The sequence below is a fragment of the Lonchura striata genome, chromosome 2 (genome assembly GCF_050655825.1).
Source record: "Lonchura striata isolate lonStrDom1 chromosome 2, ASM5065582v1, whole genome shotgun sequence".
In the NCBI taxonomy this organism is placed as follows: domain Eukaryota; kingdom Metazoa; phylum Chordata; class Aves; order Passeriformes; family Estrildidae; genus Lonchura; species Lonchura striata.
The window spans coordinates 14,758,575-14,786,132 of NC_140704.1; the positions used below are offsets into that span (position 1 = coordinate 14,758,575).

Below are 27,558 nucleotides of genomic sequence, written 5' to 3' on the forward strand. Positions count from 1 at the left end.
GCATGCCGAACCCCTGCTGCTGCGTGTGCACCCGCTTGTGGGGAGAGTTCCCCGGAGCCCCGAGTGCGGAGCGGGCGGTGCGGGGAGGCTGCGATGGGGCAGGACCGGCCCGGTACCGGGAGCCTCCGATGGGGCAGGACCGGCCCGGTACCGGGAGGCTGCGATGGGGCAGGACCGGCCCGGTGCGGGGAGGCTCCGATGGGGCAGGACCGGCCCGGTACCGGGAGGCTGCGATGGGGCAGGACTGGCCCGGTGCCGGGAGAGTCCGATGGGGCAGGACCGGCCCGGTGCCGGGAGAGTCCGATGGGGCAGGACCGGCCCGGTGCCGGGAGGCTGCGATGGGGCAGGACCGGCCCGGTACCGGGAGGCTCCGATGGGGCAGGACCGGCCCGGTGCCGGGAGAGTCCGATGGGGCAGGACCGGCCCGGTACCGGGAGAGTCCGATGGGGCAGGACCGGCCCGGTGCCGGGAGAGTCCGATGGGGCAGGACCGGCCCGGTACCGGGAGGCTGCGATGGGGCAGGACCGGCCCGGTGCCGGGAGGCTCCGATGGGGCAGGACCGGCCCGGTACCGGGAGAGTCCGATGGGGCAGGACCGGCCCGGTGCAGGGAGGCTCCGATGGGGCAAGACCGGCCCGGTACCGGGAGGCTGCGATGGGGCAGGACCGGCCCGGTGCCGGGAGAGTCCGATGGGGCAGGACCGGCCCGGTGCAGGGAGGCTCCGATGGGGCAGGACCGGCCCGGTGCCGGGAGGCTGCGATGGGGCAGGACCGGCCCGGTGCCGGGAGCAGCGGGGCCGGCCCGGGCAGGGGCGCGCCCGCGGGCGGAGGGATGGGGGAAGGGAGGAGCTGACCTCTGCGAACACCCAGGGTTGCCAGCCTTACTCAGCCTTAGCTGAGTAAGAGATGGGAACGGTTCCACGGGCAGCCGGAGTCCGAAGGGATCTCTGCCCCGGTGCCGAGTGAAAGCCCTGCCTGCCCCTCTCTGCCGCACCCGTGCCGTGCCTGCCATCGCCAGGCTCCGCTCCCGTGGGACAGCGGGAATGCTCCGTGAAATGGTGCTTTGTGTTTCCACGTGGGGATGCACCCACCTTAGATCATTTGCCAGTAGCGATTGGGGTTTTCTTTTCCAGGAGAAAAGCGAGGTCCGAGTCTCTTTTTTGGTGTTCATGATCATAGGTTTTCTTAGTGAGACCATTTGTTATTAATCTCTCAGTCAGATACAGAGACTTTATTTAACGTATGAAAGCTTACAGATGTTCTCTGTGGAAGTAAATGATTTTCCATACTTATCATTCTCTAATTAGAGGAGCTTAATGTTCTTTAGCAATGTGGATGCCATCGAGCATGACAGGTAAATGGTAAGGAATAAAAAATACTGTGAGGTTACAAGGGCTGACCAGCCGTGTCACTTCAGCTGTTGACTAGTAGCACAGTGAAGTCAGAAGTCCAAGTGTCCATATTGTCCATTCACACCTGCATTGTTGTGAGCTCCTTACAGCAGGGGTTTGTCCAAGGCTCCTGTGGCTCTTTAGGCTGTGTTCTATGAGACAGCTTCATGAAAGGGCATTACAATTAGCTGTCCCCTGGGCTGTACAGAGAGTGTGGGCGGTCTATCTTTTGTGACACAAGAGCTGCATTAAAAGAATTAAAGCAAAACAAAAATTAATGCGTTTGAATCTGTGAAATCAAGGCCTTGATAGTTGTTTGCTGATCTACAGGGTTAATTTCCCACCTATACCATACATATTTCTTGCTTTTTTGGGTTGAGGAGGAGAATTAGAGCTTTGCTTGATCCTGTTGATATGATGTGTTCGTAAAACTGTTTTAGTATTCTGGCTGAACACAGCCTGTCTCTCTTTAATCATATGTTCAACATTACCAAATGTTTGCTTTCGACTTGATTATTTTACAGCTTGGATGAAGGACCAAAACCTGTGCTGCTTATTTTTGTTATTTCTTCTTTGTTGTTATTTTTTTGGAAGGGGATTAGGCTGCAAAACTGACTTCAAAAGTGGATAGAGCTATTTTTGTAGTGGTTCTTGTATTTAACTTGTATTATTCAAAATTTAGGTTTTTTTTAAACATAACATGCAACTTATTGAACCTTTCTGTCTTAAGAAAATGTTAAGCATGCATTCTCAATAAATAGTCATACAGAACCAGCAAAAAGGGAGTGAAAAATCCAAGCTTTTAAACACTCAGTAGTCCTGTGGGAAACTAGAGGCTTATGTCCTCTCTTTGGTTTCTGTGTGGGAGAAAGAGATTTTGAATGGATCCTTATCCTATGGTTCAGCTTTTTGAGGTAACAGAGCTTTGAAGTAGACTGCAGCTTGGTAAGACTTGCATTTTTCTGATGTCTGACCTGGAAGCCATTAAAGGGGTTGGTAGCAGCTTTGAGGAAGTGTTGGAAGGGGTCAGGTTTGCTAAGAAGAAAAAAATAGCATTTTCATGGCAGAGCTTCCAAAACCAGGAAGAGAGTGGGAATGACTGCAATTTATTCATGTTTACCTTCTGCTACTGTTGCTAAACAACTGCAGAGCTGCACTTAAAAACACCTATTTATGTAGAATAGCAGGTAAGCAAGTTGTTTTGTACTGAGGCTGTAAATAGACTTTGAATGTCAACACACCATTTTATGGTAGAGAGTAAACACCAGAATACTGGTATTCTTTTCTACTGCTTTGTGTTCCTATTGTCAGCTTTGTTGAATTTGGTACCATCATTCCTTCTGTTAAGTCTTTGATAAAATTGTAAATCTGACTTAGTGATTCTGTTTCGAGCCTGGAAAATGGCGGTGGCTTCCTAGTTACCTGTAGGAAATGCTTCTTGGAAGTAAAAGAAGATGGTCTGTGGAAGAGTGTCACAGATTAAGGATGGGCACTTCTGTCTTGGTGTAATAGTTTAGCTTTTTACCTTCTACTTTGAGTTATGAGGCAAAAGTATTTTATCAAGGCTCAGATCAAATAACAAAAATGGCAAAAGAAAATAGAATGATCCTTAGTGGTTTCTACTTTAGATCTCCCCAGAAGTCCTTTTCTGTTGTTATTTCTGTCCTTAGTCCCATTTAGCAGCTGAGTTTGCTCTGCGTGTGTGTGCCTGCATGGAATTGCATTAGTTCCGCTCTGTGGCAGGGTGAAGACTGCAAATCTCTTCTCAAAGTCTTAACTTGCAGAGCTGCAAGTTTCTACATAACTTTTCTCATTCGTGAAACGTGCATTTAAAAATAAAAAGCTGTGTTTGTTAATCTTCGTGAGATTAAATATGGCAGCATTTTACTTGAATTCTCCTGTTTTCTCTGTGAATGATGGAGATCTTACATGCTTTGATTTTCAAAGTTAAAACCCCTACCTTTCATATTAATTTACTATATTGTGTTCAGAGCAAGTTGGCAAGACTAATGCTTACCCATCCATGAATTTGGACATTGATGCTACATGATTAAATGGAGAGAATTTGTTTGTGGGTGTGGACACAGTGGCAGTTGTCTGAATTATAAAGATGCTGAAGAGTACTTTTCAGAATTTTTGTGTATTATTAATTATTTCATTACCCATTTTGATTCTGTTTTGTCACTGTTTTGTCACTGTGGAGGTTTTTGTTTGCATTTTAAGATCTAGCCCTTAAACATTTGGTTAGATCAGGTTTTCTGTGAGGTAAATAAGCCTTCTCTGAAATATTTTGATTAAAACTAGTATATTAATAATTTGTTTAAGAAATTAAGCCTATATGCAAGCAAAAGATTGATCAGTCATTGGGGGTTTGGTGAGGGGGTTGATCTGAGTCAATGTTAATCAGTAATAGAAATAATAACTAATTAATTAATGAAACTAATGAGCCACTTGATAGCAGGAAGCTTGTGTGAATAGGACAGTTCAATCAGTGAGCCAAGTTGTTCTACTGATTTTCTATTTCAACATGCAGAAGGATATCTGAAAATACTGCATTTTTCCATCAATTAATCTAAGTAGGCAGGATTTTTTAAAAATAATTTTTATCCAAAGTGCTCTTTAACAGCCACTTGATTACATAAACTCTTTTTTCCCTTACAGCTCTGAACATTAACAGGAAAATAACACTGAAACAGAATGTCGCTTACCTTTTGTCTGAAAAGGTGAAATCTTTTCAAATAGAAATGGCTGATAAGGGTGGGAAGATGCTTCCAGGACAATTTTACATTCAAGTGGAGTATGACTATGAGTATGAGGCCAAGGATAAGAAAATTGTGATCAAGCAAGGGGAGAAGTACATCTTAGTGAAAAAGACTAATGATGATTGGTGGCAAGTCAAAAGAGATGAAAATTCCAAACCCTTTTATGTGCCAGCTCAATATGTGAAGGAAATACCCCGGAAAGCACTGATGCCACCTGTGAAGCAGGCAAGCATGTTGCCAAATAACACCTTGAAGTTGACACATGGATTACAGAGATCAACAGAAAATGTGAATAAGTCACCAGAGCTTTCTAGTTTTGGAAAATCTTCTCCAGTTCAAGTGTCTTGCTTAGTTCGAGATGCCAATCAAAATCTGGGACCGAACAATAGCCCCTGTCAAACTTTTGGTTTGAGTCTGGACCTTACCCAGAACAATGGAAAACTTAACAATGAGTTGCAATCTCCCAAGGTTTCCAATCAGTTTAGAACCATTTCCATGGGTCATTTCCCATGCCCGGAGTTCTTGGAAATAGAGAAGACCAGCTTTTTGCATGAACAATCTTGTGATTCAGCAGGAGAAGGCTCAGAAAAAATTCACCAAGATTCGGAGTCTGGAGATGAACTCAGTAGTAGTTCCACAGAACAAGTGCAGGTAAGCTAAAAAAAAATGGCCCTCACATCTGGTTTGTTTTCTTTTGTTATCACCAAAATTGTCTGCTACTGTTTTGAGACTTATTCACAAAAATTTCCAATTGTTCAAATAAAAATGTCTTCTCTCAGCATGAAATTGTTACTAAAATTGAAACATTTTTTGTTTATTTCTTGCAGAATTTCTGTGCTACAGGAATTGATTCCATTTACACTATTCTGTGATTTAAAGTTAAAGAAAGAACAATAGTGTTTCCATATTAAGATTGTTTTAAGATGACACAGAATTTGGGTTATATTTTCTTTCAGAGGAAGGCAGCCTACTGCTTTAACTTCTCATGACTTGGCCTGTTGAAATAATAGTGCAAGTTACTGTCAGTTTTCCCTAAGTGTGTATAGATAACATAAGAACTGTAAATTAATTTCTTAGTGGGTTTAATTACACTTAAGACTTACATGGAGTTGAATTTCTGGCTTGATCATATTATTTGTAGACTATTTTAATGAGTCAGCCTTGCCAATTCTGCTTCTCACAACTTTACTCTGGATTAAAACTCAAAACATGTGAGTTTGTTAATTAGTATGGAAGAATCTCAGGAATGATGTACTCCTACTTCAGGCTAAAACTGAGCATTGACGGCCTTTGTCCTTGGTAAAGCAGTTTCTCTCTTTTTTTTTTTTTTTTTTTTTTAAACAGACATCCCCCTCCCCCATCAAAAGATTAGAACTGTGACTTAATCGGGTCACTTCTGGTACGGGTAACCATGTTAATTAGTCTTTTGTAATCCAGGTTTGCTCTTAAACCAGTGATGTATGTGTGCATACACATAGTTATATATTTATATATGTGTGTATATACATAATTCCTCCACCTCACACTTGCCTTCCATGTCGTTCTGTAGGGACATATTCAATTATTTTAAATTCTGTTCAAAGCTCCCTACTCTTGAACTTAATCTGTAGTGTAAAACTGTTTTTGCTTGGATAAAAACTGATTGTTACAGTAAATCCCACTTGGCAGTATGTGTTCAGAGTACCAGAGTATCTCAAATCGAACTTGATGCTAACTTTAAACATGAAAAGTTTTATCATGGAGGGCTGTGAATCAGTACTTTGCTAACAAGAGACCATGAAGACAAAGCTGCTTCTATCTTTTAAGATGTTCCCATACTGAACAAGTCAGTACATCTTTAAGATAGAAGATTGCTTAGGTGAATTATAGAGTCTTGATCTGTGTGTATATGTATTTATTGAAATACTCGGTATCTATAGTTTTTCAATATCCTACTATATTCTTGGCCTCATTCTTGATATTCAGAGTTTCTATAGTTATGGGACATCATGTCTCTTATATGTGTATATTTTATGCTAGTTTTAACTTCACTGCCCCTCCCACAAATGTTATGGAATGAATAGGATTACTGGATTTATTTTGTTCAGTGATGTGTTTCTTATGCAGTGTGAGAATCCATGAGCTTTCTTGCACTTTCTTCATAGCACTGCCCTAGCTTAGTGTAGTTGATATGAACCACTTAGAACTTGGCACGATAAAGTGATTACTAGATATTTATTTTAGAAGTGTGTGTTGGCGTGTTACTGCCATATTAATCAATTGCCAAACAAATTATGAAAATACCAAGTAATGATTAGAAAGTATATCCTACTTTAAATAGTTTACCACATTAAAATTTATATTACATGGTAGGACAGTTCCTTCTTCTGTGTTGACTATAATTTGATGCATTTCCTTCTTTAAAGCAGATGGAATTAATATTACATGGGTGTCTTTTGTCAATAATAAATATATGGCCTGCAGCTCAGTTTCCACTGGAATTTGTGCCTCTTGATGCAGTGACACTTAATCTTTTCACCATTCTCTCCCTTCCCCACTATACTTTATTCAATGATACAACTGATTCATAAATTTATATTTGAGCGGGGCAGCAATGCATGTATTGTAGACACTGTTATGGGAGGTCTGAAAGGGGGAGTTTTCACAGTGTTTAAGAATAACAAATGCTAAAAATGCCACATTTTGGCTGTGGAAAATGCTTGGCAGTTTCATTTGCCATTATGAGAATCTTGGGCAGCAAGAGTGCGGATGCTTGCTATGCCTTGCAGTTTGCTTTATTTTGTAACTTAATCTCATGGTGTGTAATTGTGAGCTCTTTAAATGCAGTGAAAATGCTTGACATTTAGTAGCCGTGGGGATTAAAGCAGTGGTAGAACTGATGTCACCGTTAGCTCAGTCTAGATGTTCAGAGTGCCAGCCTTCTCACTGGAACAGCTTGGCAGTTTTTTTAGAAGTCTTTCAATAATGAGCATTGTTTAGTAGAAATCAGCTGTGTAGAAATTAATGGCTCAGAAAGCTGTTTTTATTACTCTTAGTCTGTAGTGAGAACATCAAGTTCCTGGCTTTCATGCACAAACAGGATTTCACTTCACAAGACTGACTGCTTCTCCCTCCCCTGCCTGCTGTGGAGGTCAGTTTTATGTGGTCTGCATTATAATAAACTCTAAGCTACAGGTGTTTTCTCTTAAATTTGTAAGATTAGAAGCTAGAATTGCCTTAATAATGTGTTCATGTAAGTAATTTTTTGGTGGTGTTGGGGGGATAGCATTCAGCTTTAGCCTGACCTTCAGTGTGTTTTCGCTGCCCTTGAGTGCAAATATGTGAGACACAGAGGAATGCTTCTCTTGTGAGATCTTTCTAAGAAGTGGTTACATTATTTGCTGAAGATTATCCTCCTCCTTCTTTCCAGTAATGAAGTTCAGGTTCTGCAACTGTACAGTCCTGAAGTCATTGGCTTGCTGGCTGTAGAAATACTGGAAGATCCAGAGCCTCCAAAGTAATGCATAAAGGAAGGATTTTTTAGCAGATAAAATATGTGAAGTGAAGGACAGGGAGGTGGCAGTCTGAGCAGAAGTATTTGCTAATGAAGATGTAGCAAGGTGTTGGGTCAGAGAAACATCAGGACTGGATAATGAACATTCTTGACATTTTACACAAAGAAATGACAACTGTTTGTTGCCACTCTGGTGGATAAGGCGTTGTGAGAACCCTGTGTTAGTTTGTGGACTTGAACTGTAGGAAGCTGGAGGTAATTAGAGGAAATAGGGCTTGAGAGGAAACAAGCTTCAGTTTAACCAGATTTAATTCTCTGGTGTTGACAGTAACTGCAGGTCGAATTGGAGATGAATGAAATGGTTTGAGTGAATGCACAACTGGGTGCGAGAATCACTGAGACAATGGCGGCACTCAAAGCTGTGACAATCAATGAAGTTAATAAAATTTTAGGAGAATGGTGTCAGGTGTCATGTCCTGATCCCAAGGAAAGGGCAAAAATATTCCTCAGGGAGGCCAAGGATGGGGGGAAGAAGGAAAGTTCTGAAAGAGTGATTCTTTAGCAGATATGGACAGTACTTGAAAGAAGCAGATGGGATGTCTGAGCAGTATGCAGTAGAAGCAGAGACCTGGGTAATTGTTCTGAAATAAAAAAAAAAAAAAAAGGACTTACACGTTCAGGCATGCCTAAACAGGCAGGAAAAGCTGAGGCAAAAGAAGAAGACATTAAAAGTGGTCTTTAGAAAGCACCCTGGGCAATGCTTGCTTTCCTATCAAGTTTTGAGAGGGAAGGTGTGCAGACAGGGAAAGAACTGCCTAAGTTCAGAGATCATGTCAAGAATGTTTAGGTGATACCTTTGAGGATGATACTTTGGAATTACAGACAGAAATTAAAATCTGCTTTTGGCAATGCTAATGAGTAACCTATGGGAAATAACTATGTTTCTGATGCATGTTACCTCCTCTTTTGTCACAGGAGACATAGAACATACTTAAGAATAAATACATGGCTCTGTGTAAATGTTACTATTTATGCTTATTAAAAGTTACTTTTAGCAGCAGGTTGGTTTTAATCATTATAAATATAGACAGTGACCTATTTGCAAAGATTGTTCTGTCTTTCATCCTCTTTAGTAATTGACTATTGCATAAACTGTGAAGCACTAAAGGGGATTATCACTAGGATGGCTGTTTAGCTTTGATTAATTCTGAGTAGTAAAGATCTTAAAGAGTTCTTTCTGTCTTGAAAGAGACAAGATGCAATTTCTGCAAATTCTGTGGTATTACAGTAACTTTTTAGTCAGGAGAACAAAACATTTTCTGTGGGTGTCACAGCATATCTTCTGGAGGTCTTGGCATTCTTGACTTCATCACTTAGTTGAAAGACTGGTGGCAAATCATTAGTGCTGGTGAAACATTAAACATCTGAAATAAATGGCTAGCACTGCTTTGCAGGGCACAGAATCAGTTTGCTTCTATGATAAGAAATTTCTTGCTGCTTTTTTTATTTCATTCATTTGTCCAAGAGAGGAGTAATTTGACAGTATGAAGGAAGCATGCAATAATTTTTTTTCTTAATAAAACTGAACATGTTTGCAGATTCATGGTGATATGTATAATGTAATAGTTTGAATTATGTTTTAAATGCCATCCTTTAGTCTCTTACCTTCTTAAAAACAGCATTTGTTATTCTAATTATGTTAAATGCTGAAATATGCACATTATAATGAGGTGAGGAATAATTTTCAATGACAAGGAACTAAAAGCTTTATAATTTAAGGACTTTTATAAAACATTAATATATATTTTTTTCTGTGATTTTGGTAGCTGCTGCTAGACTTTGTAAGCAGCTTGAAAAATTTGCTAAATTAGATTAATAACTCAGAGGTTCTGGACAGATAATATTAGGAAATAATTTTCCTCTCTGTTTTTTTGTATATTTTTTTTCTACACAGTGTCAACATGTTTGGATAGTTTCACTTTACAGTGCTGCTGTTTGTGATCAGCTTGGCCTCAGTAGTTTTAATATGTAATTCAGGTTGCTGATAGCTCTCCCTCTCGTTCCAGGTGAGTAAATCTGGGTTTAGGTGCCCTAAAATGAGCAGCCCTTGTGTGCCACTAACACTGCATGCAGTCCATATCCCATATGCTCCTCTACACATCCCTGCTGCAAATCAGATTGACCTTCCTTAAAAAAATAAACAGCAAGCACCAGTGTTATCAGTGTGAGGCAGTTGTCAGAAAATCATGACCTGTGAGACAAGTTGGATTTAGTTGACTGGTTTGTTCTAATACTGGTGTTGGAATGCTCAGCTGAGTAAGCTACAGATCTACTTGGTACATGCAGCTTTGTGTTGTGCTTTCAGACTTGAAACAAACATCCAGTGCACTGTCAAAATTCTGCAAGTGCCAACACAGTCTTTTGATTCTTGCACCCCTGTTTACCCTATTTTCATGTAGAAAATGATGAAGTGGAGCTTGGAAGGCACTGATTTAGATGAATAAACCTGTGGCTTTTTATCATGGTAGAATTATTTCCTAGCTCAAATGAAGCTCAAGCTGTGCTGCGTAAGGAATAATAGTCATCACATGGAATTGATTTTTCTGTTTTTATCTAGTAAAGTGTAATTTCTAGTGTGCAAAGTGTGAGTTTTGGTGCATGGTGTCTCACCTGCCTTTTCTTTTGAATTTGTGACAAGTGCCAGCCTCAGCAGGGTGATGACAGAGACTTTAAGGGATGGTGGAGTAAATGCTTAAACAGCAAAGCAGCCCTAGGTAAAGGAATGGGTGTTTTGTCTCAGTGCTGCCTAAGTTGAAAGCAGCTGGAGATACTGGGGACCTGCTTTTTCTCGTTGGCAGTGCTTCTGTCATTTGAAGTAGGGAAGGCACAGAAAGGACTGTAGTAGGTAAAACTGCTTGTGACTGTTTTGAGAATATTTGATCATATCTTGTTCTCTCCCATAACTCTGGGTACAAACAATGGCTTTTGCTGTGTCTTCACCTGGTTATGATCTAGGCAGTTGTTGAATATTGCAGTGCTTGCCTATAGAACAAAGGTGCTGTTATTCTGTGGAATCCTAAAGAAAGTATCATTTGTTTCACAGCAGTGTGACAAAACATCAGGGAACATATGACTCTGTAGAATAAAACGCAAAACACTTTTTTCCTTTTTTTAGGCAGCTCTCTGGAATAGTAGACATTTGTGCTTAAAAAAAACCACAAAGCAAAATCTGTGCATATCTAGTACCCAAAGAGCTGATATGTCTCTGATGTGCCTTGCCAGGTATGTTTGATTTAAAAATGGTAGGGACAAATGACAAATAGTTTTGCTTTTATGTGGAATTTGTTGTAAAACTAAGGACAATACATTTGGGCAAAGCTGTCTTTCAGGATATTAAGAACTAAGGATTTTCAAATTACTTCCATGATCATGAGTAACTGGACAACATACTGCTAGAATATTTGTATCCATTTTTAATTTAGCTTATCTTAAAAGGACTTCTGACCTAGTTCTTGGGAAATACAGTAGATTTCTAGTAGATTATAGTTCTATTCTGGTAGATATGAAACTGCTTGGTTAGTGCAGAGAGGCATTCAAACAAACAGAGAATGCCAGTAGTAGGAAATGGTGCAGAACAAAAATACAGAATGCAAATTTCATGGTGTTCCTGTGTTCTAAATAACATGCAGTTGCTGGCCTCTCTCATCTTGAAAAGGAGGTAATTGTGGTATATTTTTCCCCCATCTTTTGATAGTTTGTCCTATCTTCGTAAACTCTTTTTACAGAGGTTTGGAGCTTGTGTCAGTGATGCTATGAAGACTGGCATAAGGTGTTTGGAGTCTGTATTTTAATTCATTCTAGTTTTCCATCTGATAAGTTTTGTAAATGAAAGCTAGAAGTTGAGGAGCTGTCTGAATGAATTTAGGTTATTGCTTATGTTGAGTTTTGATGTTAAATTATCTGGCTTCACCTTCTGCTTATAATCAAAATCATGATTAGAAACTTGGACTCTTATTTTAAATCTGAAATTATGTATTATATTTTGAATTTAAATAGTATAGTTTTAATTATTCCCTTTTAAAATAGTTTACCTAAGGCTTCTGGATGATCTTCAGATCATCTAGTTAAATTAAGTAACTTCCCTGTATTTTGTTTAAATGCAGTGCTGAAGAGCAGAGTTCTGTCTGTTTTCTGCTGGTGTGTAGTGAACACAGTTCCTGTCTTTTGCTTTTGTGGATTGCTCAGCTGAGTCACTTTGCTGCTCTAGTCCCCACCTGGCTCTACAAATATTTATTTCCAGTGCTGCAGGGAGGTGGTAATGCTGGCCTGGGCAGTGTTGTGACGAGTGTGTCACTAGCCTGTAAGGAACTCCTTTATGGCAGCCTGGATAGTCTCAGTCTAGTGCAGAGCCAGCAGATCTGAAGGACTCGAGGGCACACTTGCCTTTTTACTGTCACTGATGTGATGGGACTCAGGCAACAAGTGTGCTTACGCAATACTGTAATAAAATGTTATGTCTGATAAAAACAAAAATATAGTTAGCAAACTTTCTGGACTCTCAGCTGGGTGTTCAACATGTCTAGTAATATTGCATGCTCAGTTATTTTCTAGAGAGCTTGAAGGATCACTGGGATATTTGGAAAGGATTCATGGTACAACAGAAATGTTGCCCTGTTGCACATAACTATTGGATTTTTTTTTAAAGTATTTAGAAGAAGTTTTATCCTGCACTAAAGTGTTGCAACACTAAACGAGGTTATTGAGTGACTTTAATTTGACTGCTTTTCCTACTGAAATTGAATACAGGGTCTTCCCTCCTCCCCCCAGACCCCACCACTGAAGATTTATCAACATGCTTGGCACTATCCATATCGATTTTTGGGTATCTATCTTCATCCAGCTGGAAAAACTAATAGGTATCTGTTATGCATAACTGCATTGTGCTTTAGGCACAGGGGACTCTGTATGTGTGTGGGTATATATATCTGTATACCTATGTTCTCTGTATGTATGAGGTATAAAAAAAACAGGGGCAGCTGTTCTGTTTGATAGCACTTTGATCTTGATTTGCACCTCATATAGTGTTACTACCAACTTTAAACTTTCTCACAACAACTTTATGAGATGTACTCATCAGTACTGTCCTTTTTCTGTCATCCGGATAAGTCTGTTTGTCCTGGCTGTGCCTTTGTTCTGTTCACCCTCCCGGGTGCTGCACTCTAACTTGTAATGGCATTTTCATGCTTCCCTGAGGCTGTGTGCTTTTCCTGCTGCACTGTGTGTTACCCCATGGTGCTGGTGCCCACCAGCTGTGCCAGGGCACTGCAATGCTTCCTCCTGGGAGAGCTTTCACAGCCAGGCTCTGCGGCTGCCTTGCCTTAGGCAGGGAGCAGGAGCGTGGGAAGAGGCAGTGTGGCCCTGCCAGGAGCCCAGTGGTCACACACACATGGCTGTCCCTCTGTCCCTCTGTCCCTCTGTCCCTCTGTCCCTCTGTCCCTCTGTCCCTCTGTCCCTCTGTCCCTCTCTCACTGAGCTCATCTGCTCGCCTGTGCCCATGGAAGTTCCTCATCAGTCTCCCACTGCAGCCTCCTCAGTAAAAGCTGGAGCCTCCATCTTCCCTTGCTTTCATTCTTCTTGCCTTTGTCAGCCTGAAGTGTTGTTCTTATGTTGACTGCCTGACACACAGGGTGAGGGATGCTCAACTTGAGATAGGTTTTCTTTTTATTCTTCCATGATTCAGTCTCAAAGAGCGACCTGTCTTGGTGTTTCACAAGGTTGTGGGTTGTGCTCCACCAAGGTGTAAATTTTACTTTTAAGTTTTGTTTACTTTTCAGTTAACTATATATAAAAACTGTATTGTGTCCATTTTTGCATTTTGCTAGTTCATAAGTTGCTACTGTAACTATCAGTTGAACAAAACTTACATATGTACTTGGGCTTGTGTTTTGTTTTTTTTTTCCTATGGAAAAATAGAAAAATCCAACTCCTGAGTGTTATGCTAAAAATCTAGCTCTAAACTCTTCTTATTTTCTTCTTTTGTAAATAAAGGCTCAGCAGATTATGTCCAAACTTAAGGTGTGATGATTCCCTGTACAGAATTTGAGAGGGCTGTAAAGCAGCTCTTTCCAGCTGCTGCAGGTCTTTGGTGTGCTGTTGATTAAAACAATTGAAGTGAACATTGTGCTGAGATGGTAATACATTGACAAATTCTTTCTTTGCAATTAATTTTCTGAGGAAAGTAGCTTGAAGGGCTGTATTTAAATTCTGTGCCCATAGATGGTCTCAGGAATTGTGTGTGCTTGTCCTGCTCTCATGTCATTACTGTCTATCCATAAACTGCTGTTTTGCTTCTCAAAGTATTATGTTAAATGGTGATTTGAGCCCTGAGCCAGCATTCTGTGTTGTCCTTGGTATGGTTGGGTCTGCTTGAGTGCAGCCTCAGAATTATAAACTAAATAAAATTCCACAAATACTGAATCTTTTTATATCTTCTTAACTGCCATCTGAAATAAAAATTGCTGGCTTAATATTCATTGAAGTAAAGTCGAAGTAGCAGGGTTACTTTAATATTTTCATGTTGAAACACAAAATTCAGTGAAAAAGGTATACTTCTTTTTCTAGAAACTGATTTGCAGAAATAGCCGTTATTGGAAATGAAAGACATTCTTGCTAATGTAAGGAAAATAAAGGGGAAGAAAAACTGCAGAAATGCATGGCTGAGAGTTTCATGCTTTTTGTCCTTACACTGGGTGCCAACAAACTGTCTGCAAGTAGAGAGAAACAGACTAAGAAATACAGTCAAAGAACAAATACTTCTATTTTCAGTAGTTGTAGAGAGAAAAAAAGATGCAACCTCGTTGAGATTCCCATGAGAATTTCATTGTTTTGCTTAGTTCCGCTATAAGCAGTACATATAATCTATTGCTGAGTATTTCTAGGATTTTGAGAAGAGTCTGTACAATTGTGTATTTGGCTTTAGCATTTTCAAAAGCCCTCAAAAGTGATCTTAAAAAATGTCTAACTTGTGTAAGTTAGGCACCATGGGTTGGATATATTTCTAAAATTGTTCCTCCTGCTATTCAGTATACTTTTGGAAAACAGAATCTCAGTGTTAAAACTGGAGTGATCATAGCCTGTTGTAGCTCAGTTAAATTTGAAAATTAAAAATATCTTAGAAGCACCACGGTATAATTATGTACAAGCTTCCTTTTGTGTGGTCTTAAATAGCTGCGGAGGGAAATATTCCTGCTCTGCTCAAAATTTGAAACAGCTCATATAAATATGTTAACTGATATTATTTTGCTCATCCTGTTATGTCTTTTAAGGCAAAATTTTAAACTAAGTCTTGACCTAATGGCCTCTGTATGTCTTCTCTGGCATGAGACGTGGCTTTCTACTTTATCCTTCATTACCAGAAAGAAATGTTATAGGTGATGTAATAGGAGGCATTCTTTGTCCTAAGTCATTAAAATACATGAGATTGAGGGGGTTCAAGCAGCCCCAACAAAACCTCAGAGTTTTGCTTGTGTGCTGTAGCACATACATTGTCTTGAGAATAGAAGCAGTGTCTTGGCAATTTAGAAGGCCTTGTGATATTTTGTCTTAATTCTTTTTATCTCTCTCCCCTCCAGTATAAATGCCAATATATGTGGAAATTTTATGGTTTACTTAGAAACTTCACCATGCTGAGTATTTATGTATACTGGAGGTGACAATATATAAAGAGCCTGTTAAGAGCCCAAATTATAATGGGAATTTAATTTAAAAATTCTTCTCTAGTGGAGCTGTGAACTTCATTTCCATAATGCCAAAATCAGAGGTATTTTTCCTAGTCAGAGGAATTTTAAACACAAAACACATGTAAAGTATTGGAAAAACCAGAAATATATTCATTTTAATGTAAAGTATTTTTCCCATCTATTGCTTTTTGCCTTAAGGTTTGTTTGTTTCAGGCAGGCTGGTGAATGTCCCATTCTGATATATTGGGTGATGGGGAGGATTCCAAAGAAATGTAGTGTCCTAAAACACCAGGGTCTCCTTTAAAAATGGAATTGTAATCTCCTCTCTCAGTCCTTATACAGTGACTTTGTCTTGCACCTTGTATAAAAAAGTCTTGCTGTCTGTCATAGAACCCACTAATCATATTCAGTGTTGCACAGTAAACATGTGAGAGAATACTGGATCTGAATACAGATTTAATAAGGGATAATCTAATACAGGGACTAGTGTGTTTTAAAGACAGGGAAGTCTAATATGGTGACTATTCTTTGAAATCTGCTAGGTGAAAACGAATTTTGATTTTTAAAATAATGAAATTTAATTTATCTATTTTAATAATAAGATAAATGAGAAAGGACATGATGTCTTAATTTTAATATCACCATTTAAAGGATTACTTGTTAGCTGAAATTGTTTAAATATGTTAAAAATTTTGAATAGTGTGGGGCAAATGGCTTTTTGTGTAATTTCTAAGCTTCAGTCTTTATTGAGGGCAGGTTTAGGTGGAGAAAGAAGCCCATGAAAAGCCATCAAAACCATATCAAACAGCTTCTTGGTCTGAATCTTCTTCACGCTGCAGGATCTTCTCATATTAATGCATAATGCTAAGCATATCAATAAAGGCATGACTTGCGACAAGTGACTTTTAAAAAAATTGGTAATTGTAACGTCTTGATGCTACCAGATGGATTTTGGTATGCCAGCCAGCATCGCCCAAAGCGCGGCAAAAGGGGGTATAAAACTTCAGTTTCTGCTCAAAATAGATGAATCTACATGCTAAAATGGAAAGTATGTGTTCTTAGCAATTTAACATCTCCCTGTGTTCCTCTGAGGGGATTTATGGCTGCAGGGCTCATCTTGAAGCTGGAGGCTTCACTGGAGGTTTTGTTCTGATTGCTGTACTGTTGCTGTGCCAGGTAGTTTGCCTGTCCTCTAATCCCCAATTCAGTGGCAATCTGAAATGTACAGCTAATGCTTCCAGTAAGTGTTATTTAGGAGATAGAGCTAATCACCCTCCATACTCAATTACTGCTCTTGTGAAGACAAAAGCATTTGGAGCAATGTTAGCCTAAAGCCTATTCAGGCACTTAAATTTTCCCAATAAGCTTTTTATCTTTAATATAGCTGTTGTACTAAATCTGGTTGAACAGTGAAATCTTAACAGTCATGCAGCAGAATAAGCTCTGCCACTGCCAGCAGTGTTGCAGAAAGCTCTCTGGGCAGGGGACTGACCAGCTTCAGTCCTGTTACTCTACAGACCCTCGTGGGACCTGGCATCCAGAGCTCCTACAATGCTGCAGTTGCATAATTCACCTTTATATGTGAGTTCAATGGAAATCTCGCTGTAAAACAACATAGAAATAAACAGCAAAATATTAGTGTGTCCAGTAATTCAAAATACATTAATGTTTCTCTTGAGACTCCCAGGAAGTTCAACTTCCATTCCACCTGTGCTTTCTGCTGATGAGCACCAGCTTTCTGTCAGCGTGCAAGAACAGCTTCATAGGAGCATGACTGTATACTCAAGCAAACATACATGTCCTTTAAAGCATTTTTTTCCCCCAACAGCTTGGCAGACAGTGCTGCCATACTTTATTATACTTGCAGTTTCAATGAGAACCTTCTCTAAAGGATGGTGGCTCCAGCTGATCCGCTGAATGCTGAGCACGGAATTGTAATTCAGCAGCACGGGGGAGGGCTGTGCTCGCTGTGCTGGGCACAGGGCACTGCTCACTGCCTGTTGCTTAATCAGCATGAAACCATTAGCAAATTCTTGCCATCTCAGCTATAATGTACTGCTAATAGGTTTGCTTTATTGCACAGGACAGTCAAAAAAGCCTGGAATGTTTTAGTAATTTTGAATAAGCATAACATTCCTCTTAATGAAGTTTGACAGCATTTTCAGAACTCCCTCACATTGTATAACAAGAGTACCATTACACATTCCTGTGTACTATGTGCTGGTAATTTATTTGTGTCTTTTGCAACACATCTCTTCTTACATGAAAGCTTTTACATTAGAATTTAAAATTATGTTATTTTACAAAGTAGATTCCTTGCAACAAAAGCATCTGTGTGTTTTTAGTCCATTTAAACATACCCTCTAAATTTAGTCATGGTTTTACTTGTCAGAAGACTTTGTAAATCCTACTTCAGTGAAAAGCAAAATCACAGAAATTATTTGGGGTTTTAAAAATTAATTTAGATTATGTCTCACCCCCCAGTATTTTGCAACATGCTTTGCAATCTGGAGCACACAGTGTGCTAGTGTGGCCTCTTTCACTTGGATCACCAGAAGTAAGTTTCAGAGAGAGTTAGTGCCACATATCTGAATCTGTTTCTTTTCCCTCTCCATCTTTTGTTTAGGGGCAGGGTTTTTTTTTTGGTTTTTTTTTTTTGTTTTGTTTGGGTTTTTTTTTAGGGCCATTTAATAAATCCTTCATTTTACTGATAAATTGGAATGAATCTCTGATACCTAGGGCTTGGATGATTTTCAGTTTTTCTTGTCAGCAGTGAAAAATGGTGTTGCACGGCAGAAAGAATTCAATTATGTCAGTTCATTTTACTTTTAGTAAGTTGTGAATTTGTCTTACAATCATGGGAGAGGTGAGAAGGGTCACTGTGTTTCCCCACTCCCCAGTGTGGTACCAGACAGACAGCCCATGCAGTCTGCATGTTAGGCAGGGATGTACAAAGAACTCTGCTTCCTATTTTTATTGCAGGGTCTGGTTCTCTTACTTCTGAGAGTCTTATCTCATTCCTGGAGCCCAGAATTCAAAAAAAGATTTTTATGGTCTTAATCCAGCAGTGCTGCTAATGGTCAGAATGGCTCTACTTTGAATGCAGTGCATCCCTGGGAGGACCAGGTGCAGTTTTTGTGATCAGTACATCTTTAGCAGACCCTCTCTGGATTGGTATAACCGTAACAGCAGGCTTTGGGAGAAGGAGTCTACTTCAAATATCAAAATACTTGACCCCCTTCCCACACACACCTCCTTCTCCTTTCTGGCAGACCATACCTCTTTGTTTCAGCTTTTCATAGGAGGTCTTTCAACCTCAAACTTTGTTTGAGAAGGACCTGCAAACAAGCAGGGGGATTTCTGTTAAACATTTATTACAGTAGATGTTCATACTTGTCTGAGTGAATGAAATCCATACAGAAAACTAGAGTAAGACTTTTTGTGTTTTTGACAGTTGGCATGTACAGCAAACACTGCATTTTATCTTGCATACATAGTACCAAGCCTTTTAATTGCTCAGCAGTCCATGTAGAACATAAGGGACCATTAAAACATGTTCTGACACCTGTTTTGCAACACATATCAATGGACATAATGCGGTAATTTTCTGTGTGAAGCATGTAACTGGGTTATGTTTAAGGGGTATTGTTGGAAGAGGACAGATACTCAGATTTAGTTTTGGCTTTGGAGGGTGGATAACTGCTGAGCTTCTGGGGCAATTGTTGATGTGCCCATTCATTATTCTTTTTTGGGTCTTGTGACATATGGTCTTTCTCTCCCCCCCTATTTTTAAAAAAAAACAAGTTTCTAGACCATGTTACACACTGCTTTAGTCCCTTCACCAATTGTTTTATGTAAGATAGAATAAACATGCTATAGGCACTATGCATTGATGCTATTTTGTGGTTCTTTCTTGGTTACTGTAGCATACAATCAACGGAATTTCTTTTATCCTCATGGCCATGTAGAAGTTATGTTTGTACTGTGAAAATCATAATTAACTGCTTCTGAATGGATGAATACTGGATTTTAGACTGTACTGCATTTACTCAGAAGCATAAAGAAGTTAAGCAAAAGCCCCAAAGCCCAGTTCATTTCATTTGCAGGACCTCTATTTTGTGTTGCAAAATGCAGCATGTTTCATCACTTGTGTATTTGCAACTTCTCAGGGAAGAAAAATGACTTTAAGTTTCCTGTCAGTGTTGCAGCTGTGAAAGTGAACCAGGGGGACATGGCCACAGGTCCAATAAAACTACTTTTAATTAAACATGTGTGGTTTGCCAGGTCATAACATTTTAGGGTTGTTTTTGCAAATTGTACCTGGGAATCGACTTAACAGCTGCAGTTCTGAGGATGGTGATGTTGATAATTCACAGTCAGGAGAGAAGTACAGTTGAAGCACAAGTATTGCCACTTGTTGGCACATTTCGGGGTGTTGCCTTGGGTGACTTAAATTCTGTGCCGTACAACTTTTCCGTGTCGAGATGATTTTACTGCCTTTTTGATCATCTCTGGACATGGAAGTAGGTTTGTCCATTCTTGAACTTGCTTGCTCTGAAAAAAATACTTATTAATCCCACAAAGTACAGCACTGTGTATATTTTCTTGTCTGGTTTGTTTTGCATCTTATTAATTTTTAGGAGTTAACCACCTCAGTGAACTGAAAGTGGGGGCATGTCATTTTTTTTTCTGAAATCTGGAAAGCTTGTTTGTCCATAACTCATTCCTCACATTTGTGGGAATGTCTGAAATTGGAAGGATGACTAGACCCAGTGGTAGTCTCTTGTTTTATCCCTGCTAGTTTTGCTACAGGTTGAAGAAAATTGTCCTTAAATGTTTCTTTTTTGGGAAGGTGTGCAGAGGGAGGTGAGAGAAAATGTCCTCTTTCCATACTGGTATGATTTTATAACACTTCTGGATTTTAACTTATTTTGAGTATTGAGATACCCTAGTGGTTTGCAGAGGAGAGGAGAATATAACATCTTCCCTGGCATAAATTGATTAAAGATATTCCCAACATTCCTGACCCAGGTTTTCCTACTAAAAATTAATATTAGTAATATTTTTAATTTTCAAGATGGTGTGAGGGAAATGTTTTATTTTTTACTTCATATGTAAAGTATGAAATGTGTTAGATTTAATGTCAAAACAGTTTTTCCACAAAATTCTGACGAAAACCATGTTCTTCAGAATTCATTTTTTTTCATTCTAAGTGTGGGACTTCAGGTAGTAAGCAAAATATCTTTCTCTATTCACTCTTAGCTTTCATCCTACTGCTGCATTCTGTACTCTGAGGTGACAGGAAGAGCTGTCATTAGTCAGCTTAAAAATATTTTTTTATTTTCTGCCTGAGCTACTTGGGGTACTTAATTCCTTCTTTGATGGCATGACGTCTCTTCAGCTTCAGTTTTTGAATGTTCTGATCACCATGGTCCTGTATTGCTCTTTCTAACAGGCTGCTGATTTTTCTTAAGAAAAAACAAGGACTTAAACCCAGCATTGCAGTTGTGCATACTTGTACAATAAATCAGCTTCTTACTATACGCTTTTATTAGCTTCTTCATTTGTTTCAAACTTCAGATATAAATGTGCTGTTTTTCAGGATGAGGGTTAGAGATGTGTAGTGTAACCTTGTTTACAAAGCCTTGTGGGAGTAAGGAAAATACAGAACAACCCCATTGTGGTTCTTTCTCACTGCATAGGGACAGAAGCAAGAATACCAAAAGTGCTATTGAAGGTTGTGGACTAAACTGCACTTAAGCTTTCAAGGAAAGTTCCTTATTTTGCTGATCAGGCTGTTGCAAAATTTGGTTCCTTGTTTGCTCCATATGTAAGTAACTTTTCCACCCCTTCAACCTAGCAAGTTTTTTTTTACCTGTCTCTGGGAGAAATAGTTCTTTACTTATTATTGTTTCTGTAACTGATTCTGTTTTAGATACTTGAAGATAATTCCTTCTCTCAGCCACCTTTGGCATTTAATTAGGCAGCTAAACCTCCTTAAGAACTAACACAGAGGTTTTGAAAGAGAAGGTCCTGCTCTCCTGTCACCTTAGGCAGACACTTCAGAGGTGTCTCTGCCTGACCTTGCAGTGACCTGCAAACACCTAATGAGTCCAAATATAGGAGGGCTTTTTGTTTGTTTGTGGGGGTTTTGTTTGTTTTGTTTTCGAAGTCTCAATGGGGTTAATTTATTGCCATTCTGGTTTTTTCCATTCCTTTGCTGCAGGCTCACATCAGCATCAGGGTTGCAGAGGGCAAGGGAGATGGGGTTGCTCCTTCTGGTAGCTGGTGGCGTAGACCAGCATAGCTAGGTCTTAAAAATGTATCATGAATCTTTGATTTTCTGAAACAAATAAATTTGTGGTTTTTCTTGTTTTCTAAACTTTGAGTTGTTGCCCGAGTCTGTTGAACTATGTGCTTTATTGATTTGGTTACCTGAACTGAATTAGCAAAAGCATTTGCTGAACTTCTGATTTTGCAGAAGTGTAAGTGTAGCTTCTGCCTTTCTGCACAAAGGAATTTCTTTGTGTGCATGGGTAGTTAGGGTAACTAACTCATTTAAAGTTACTTTATACATACAAGTATAAAAATACAAAAGTAACATACAAGTTACTTTTTTCTTGGCTTCCCTTTCTTCTAAGGTTAGCAAATAATTTTTTTCAAAAGGAAAAATATAAAAAATGTTTGTTTTTTTTTAATAGTAGACATTCTGATGTGTTAGAAAGGATAGCTCTTGTGTGTAGAGACTTAAGAACATTCTGAGATTCTTACTTCCCTAATCCAAGTTTGTTTTATATTAGAGTATGAATACATTATTTGATTAATAGATTTTATGGTAATTTCTCTAGACTTTGAGTGTATAATTTATGTTTTGGTTGGTAACGGTATAGAGTTAATATGTAAAATGTGGTTCTTCAAATTGTATATTTTGAAATTGTTTAGTCAGTCGTGATACCTAGAACATGCTTTTTCAGGTATTCCTGTGTATAAGTTGAGCACTCTTGAAACTTGTTTCTCAAGAACTTAATACAATGTTTATGGAAGCCAATGTGAATAGCTACAGCTACATCAGCTGTTTCTGAGGTTTATTCCCAAGTGGGCAGTGTAATCAAGGAAATTATTCTCTGGAGTTTTGGGGCACATGAGAGGTGTAGTTGCTTGTGAGTGGTAATTGCAGGTAATAAACTCAGGGAATGCTTGGAGAGGCAGATGTGGAGGATAACAGGGTAAAAATTGACTAGAGCCTACCAGTTACTGAACAGAATGTATTACTGTTAATATATTAGTAAGGCAAACTGGCAGATGCCATTATAATATCTGATTTGATACTTTGCTTCCTAGGCCAGTTAACTGTGTTCTTCACTGGGGTTTGCCACCTTAATTAATTCCATAAGATAGTTCCAGTATCCCAGTAAGTGTGCTCATACATCAGCTTTGCTCATATGTTTGAATACTGGTGATGTTCTGCAGCTGTATGTGTTATTAAAAACTTTTAAGTGTTGCAGTTCATAAGCTCAAGAAAATATTTTGAAATTATTCTAACACCTAACAAAGAAATAGTACCATAATAAATTCTTGCTGGATTTGCTGCCATGAGCAACATTTGCTGGAGCAGAGTTTCACACAAGTGAAATGTGCTTTTGCAGCAGAGTAAAAGGACAGCAGCTGTAAACTGAGTGGGAGTTCTGCATTTTCTTGTCAAGTGTTTGGAATGAAATACCCTTTCTAACAGAACATCTTTTTGATGACTGCTCTGTTTTAGAACTATTGCTTGCAAATTGTTATTTTCCCTATTTTTTTAAAGAATTCCCAAATGTCTATTGTGAATGTGAACCATTATATTACACATATAGAATTTCTTAATTCTTCTGGGTTTTTCCTTCTCCTTCTAATAGGAGAATATTACAGTTTTTGTTCTACTGAATGATGGGGTTTTGGTAACTTGTGTGGTAGTATTTAGATTTCATTCTGTTCATTCAAGTGGTTCTCAAGCTATTTTTTAGTTTTTGAGCTTGCTCTGTATAACTTCAGTAACTTGGGAATTTTATCAGAGGTGGTGTTTACTTTCCCATCTGCAGTTTCATGGGCTCCTGGCTTTACACTACTTTGTGTAAGCACTGGACCCTCAAAAGTACACTTAAAGGCTGTGGGATTTGTACTTTTGAAAACGTAAAGTGTAGAAAAAATTGCTATTCAGTTTGAAGTGACTGTAATGGAAACTTTTCCATGACCTTTAGGCTATTATGAGTTCAAATAATACTATTCTACACTATTCCCATGATAATATTTCATAGGAGCTAACTTCTTAGATGTGCTGTGTTTCTGTAATGGATACAGCATACAAGTGTTCCATTAAGGTCTTAATAATCTGCCTTTATTAAGTATTTTTCACCTCTCTGAGGCAAATGAGATGCATAGCTATACATTAAACTAGTTAAAACAGTAAATGCTTTCATAAGTGAGGAGTCTCCTACTTCTGAAACTTCAAGAGATTTTTCTGCTATAACAGTTCTAGAACTATTGAACTGCTTGTTGTGCTCTTGTGATACTTGCCATCTGAAAAGCAGTACCTATTGGCCTATTACAGGATAATTTTCCACTGGACAAAGCAAGCTAGGCTTTTCTTGTGTTTTCTTAGTGTACTATTTTAGTTTTTATTGAATATATCCTTGAGAGAGAGATCACAAATTATTCGCAACAACTTTATTATTCACAAATCTGCATTCAGACATGTCCTGTGAGTTTCACAGATCTCAAGAACTGACAGTAGTTGAGCTAAAATGGAGAAACAACTTGAAACTAACTTCCCTAAAAGTGTAGGAAAAATAAATGTGTACATCTCCTTCTGTATGGCATATCCAGGTTGTTCAAGATGTGGGCTAAATTTCTGAATTAAGTTGCAGATAACTTTATTATGTGTGTTGAAAGTATCAGCATTTGATTTGGTGAACAGGGGGAAAAGGAGTGAAGGACATTTTACTGTCTGACTTTTGAACATTGTCAAATTTGTCTCCTTTCTAACTGGGATAAGCTTGCTGTGTAAGCATGTATGATGTAAAGTGTTTCATATGGTATTGAAATTTTCTGCTATAGGAAAAGCAGCTTTGTCTATATCCTTGGACAAAAGCTTTTTTATGGAAGGCAGAAGCTAGATTGTGCAAGTGGCAAAGTACAAGTACGGTAAACACTGTCATCTTTGTGCATGTTTGACAAAGGATCCCATTGTAAGATCTTATTTCCGTTTTTTAAAATATTTGACATCACTGTTGCTGTCCTTCAGTATACTTTCTTTTACTGCTGTAAACTTCCTATGTTCATATATAATAGTTTGCTCATGCAGTGAGCAACTGCAGGAATGTGAATGGGAAGTTTGCAGAGCATGCAGGAAAAAAATGGTTTTCCATCCATTTTCTTTGATGGGTCACTTATGATGGATGATCTGGGAGTGGTCTCTGGTACTCCAAGAGCCAGCCAAGTGCTCCCTGCTGTCACAGGCTGTGTCCTGCTGCTGCAGCCAGTTTCCATTCCTGTTCCTGGGTGCTTGTCAGTGCAGCAGGAGCAGCCACCTTTAGCTTTCTGTGCTGCAGGATTTTGCAATACAATTAAATGAATTATTTATTTTTTTTTTATTATGAGAGAGCTAAAACAGAAGGGAACTTATATGGCTGAAATAACAAGTATATTCAGGCAACCCTGATGTCCTAAGACTTTCATAATCTGGTTTCATTAAGCAAAATATTAATAAAAGTAGACATAATAAAATTAATTGTATGCAACTATAGGAAGAAGTAATATCTCAGCCTGGGGTTTGGTGTAAGTAAAATACAGAATTTCCTGGAAGATAAAATTAGCAAAGGTGAACCATGCTTAATTTAACTGTTTCCAGTCTAATAGGAAGTTACTGACTAGCCATTAAAAATTACTTTGAATCTATCTGCTTAATTTTTACATGGGACACTTTTAACTGCTGAATGGCCTTTATTAGGCAGATATATTTGAATGATTTATATGGGATGATTTTATTTCTGTATTGCTTTGTCATTTTTTTTTCTTACCAATTTACAATGGCAAGTCAACTGAACAGAAGAACTTCAATGCACTTAAATAATATTTGCATTACTATAGCTTGTCTGAAATTTATAATCAGCTGTTAACAGGCTTATAATATTTACTCTCATTGTTTTATATGTTCCTTAGACTTACAGTGTGAATTATCAAGCCTATGTTGGAGAAGCTTGTAGTATAAAAAATTATTTCAGTTCCTGTTTAGATTTGGCTTGTTAAATTAGCTTGCTCTGTTAATCTCTGAGGTAGTAGAAGACTCACTGAGAAATCTCCCCCATGGGTTTTTGGATATAAATTGTAAATAGGCCTGTATCTGTTAGAAAGAAAACAGAGTCCAGAACACGTTTGTAAAAAGATAAACCAATAGCAGAAAGAGGAAGGAAAAAATGAGTTAATTATTCCAGTTGAAGCTGTCACTTTATGGACATGAAACTGTAGAGTTTTTGAGATTTCTTTTGTATCATTCCTGTTGAATAAAGCTGGTATTGAAGTCCCAGGCCTTCCTAAAAGGACAGTGGGAATTTCTTGGCAAGAAGCTCAGTTGTAGAGGGAACTGGGATGCTTCATTCCCGGTCTCAGGATGTTGTGGGATTTGCTTGTTCTTTCTTCAGCTTGCTGCTGCAGTGACTGTATTCCCTTGCTGCTACTGAAATGAAAGCTTTTACATTCAGGTTCCTAGCATTAAAAGAAGATGCAGAGGCAGCACAGTCAAAGCAATTTGATGTGTGGTAGGTCATGTTTTGCAGGCTAGCATTGCAGTCATTCTTTAAGCAATTGTTATGTTTTACAAGTTTTTGTCTTGAATTTAAGTTCTGCAAAAGGAAAAAGGTAATTACCAGTTTCAAGCGAACTTTGTTTTCTGGCTTCTGCCACTTCACAAGGTACTTTTCATGACTGAAATGTGTAGGTTTGCTTTCCATTGCACTGAGTTCAGATTTCCAGAGTCCTGATAGCATATCTGTAGCCTTTGTTAAAAATGTTGACTGTTCATTCATGAATGATTAACAGGTTGTTTTTTTAAAGGTCCATATCTGCTTTCTACTGTGCCAGTATAAAAACTGTGCTCTGAAAATGCTGTGTGTGCAGTCTCTGAAGAATGTTGTGTGTTGATCTGGAAACTTGGTCTTGCTTGCATGAAACTCTCTTCTTTATCAATTAGTGAGGACCAATTAGCAAGGATCTTCTGAGAGTCTGAGGTTAAATGTGGCAGATTTTTACAGTATTATACAGAGTAGTACTGAGCTCTGGGAGAGGTCCTTTTGTTCTTGAAGTTACCAGAGTGTTTAATGGGCTGTACAATTTTCATTCATGTTGTAGTGTCATAGAAGTATTTCTGCTTTCTAATTTTCCTACATCACTTTTCCAGCAAGAGTCCTTCACTGTTCTTAGCAGGAGAAAGCAACATGAAAAAGTCTGAAATGCCTATAAAATAGCAAATGAATGTTGAAATGTTTGGAGTATAAGGCATTTAGTGTGTGCATGCATGGGCATGTTGAAGGACATGTTGTTGCAATTCTGATAGTGAGAAGACAAGGAGTCTCTTTGGGAAGATTTAATTCCATGCTTATGAGCAGTCAGAGTTTGATAGTAAAAAAAAAAAAAGGCCTCAGGGAGGGAAGTTCTTGCTGGAAATCCTGTTTAGTGTTTAGCTTATATTTAAGTCTCCCTTAACTGTGTATGGTTTTGGGTATACACCCATGGAAGTGATCAGGAACTGTTTAGGTCTAGGTAATATGTTTGTCTATTTGTATTAATATATTGTCAGCGAATAATGATTTTGATAAATGAAAGTTAAATTAATCTGCCTTTTGTCTTGAAATTATTCAAGTTGTTTTGCAGAACTCAGTTGGGAATTCACAAAAAGATGATTTGAAAAGAAAGGGGGAGGTGGTGCAGTGCCCAGGAGCTCTACAGGGATCCACTGTGACCTGCCTGTGTGGGACTCCCCAGCCCAAGGGGGGATTGACCTTCCTGCCAACACTGGCATAAAATGCACACTGATGTTAACTTCAGGAAACTCTGAGCTTTCTAAAAGCTGGTTTTCTTATCAATAAATAAGATATTAACAAAATTAGCCTTGGTAAGGTTGAGTGCTCTTGAACTGAGCAAA

The 27,558-nt window shown here is 38.8% G+C and overlaps 1 protein-coding gene across 33 annotated transcripts in view; it reads left to right on the forward strand.

Moving 5' to 3' along the window:
• Nucleotides 1-27,558, forward strand: part of ARHGAP12 (Rho GTPase activating protein 12) — a 75,424-nt gene that overhangs the window by 2,084 nt on the left and 45,782 nt on the right. For all 33 annotated transcript variants that reach the window (XR_014953212.1, XM_085572978.1, XM_085572985.1 and 30 more), the window contains one exon: nucleotides 4,051-4,802. Coding sequence is in view for 32 of the 33 variants with exons in the window: in XM_085572978.1 (XP_085429104.1) it covers nucleotides 4,134-4,802 (669 nt within the window). In the remaining variant the exon portion in view is untranslated. The remainder of the gene's footprint in view (nucleotides 1-4,050; nucleotides 4,803-27,558) is intronic.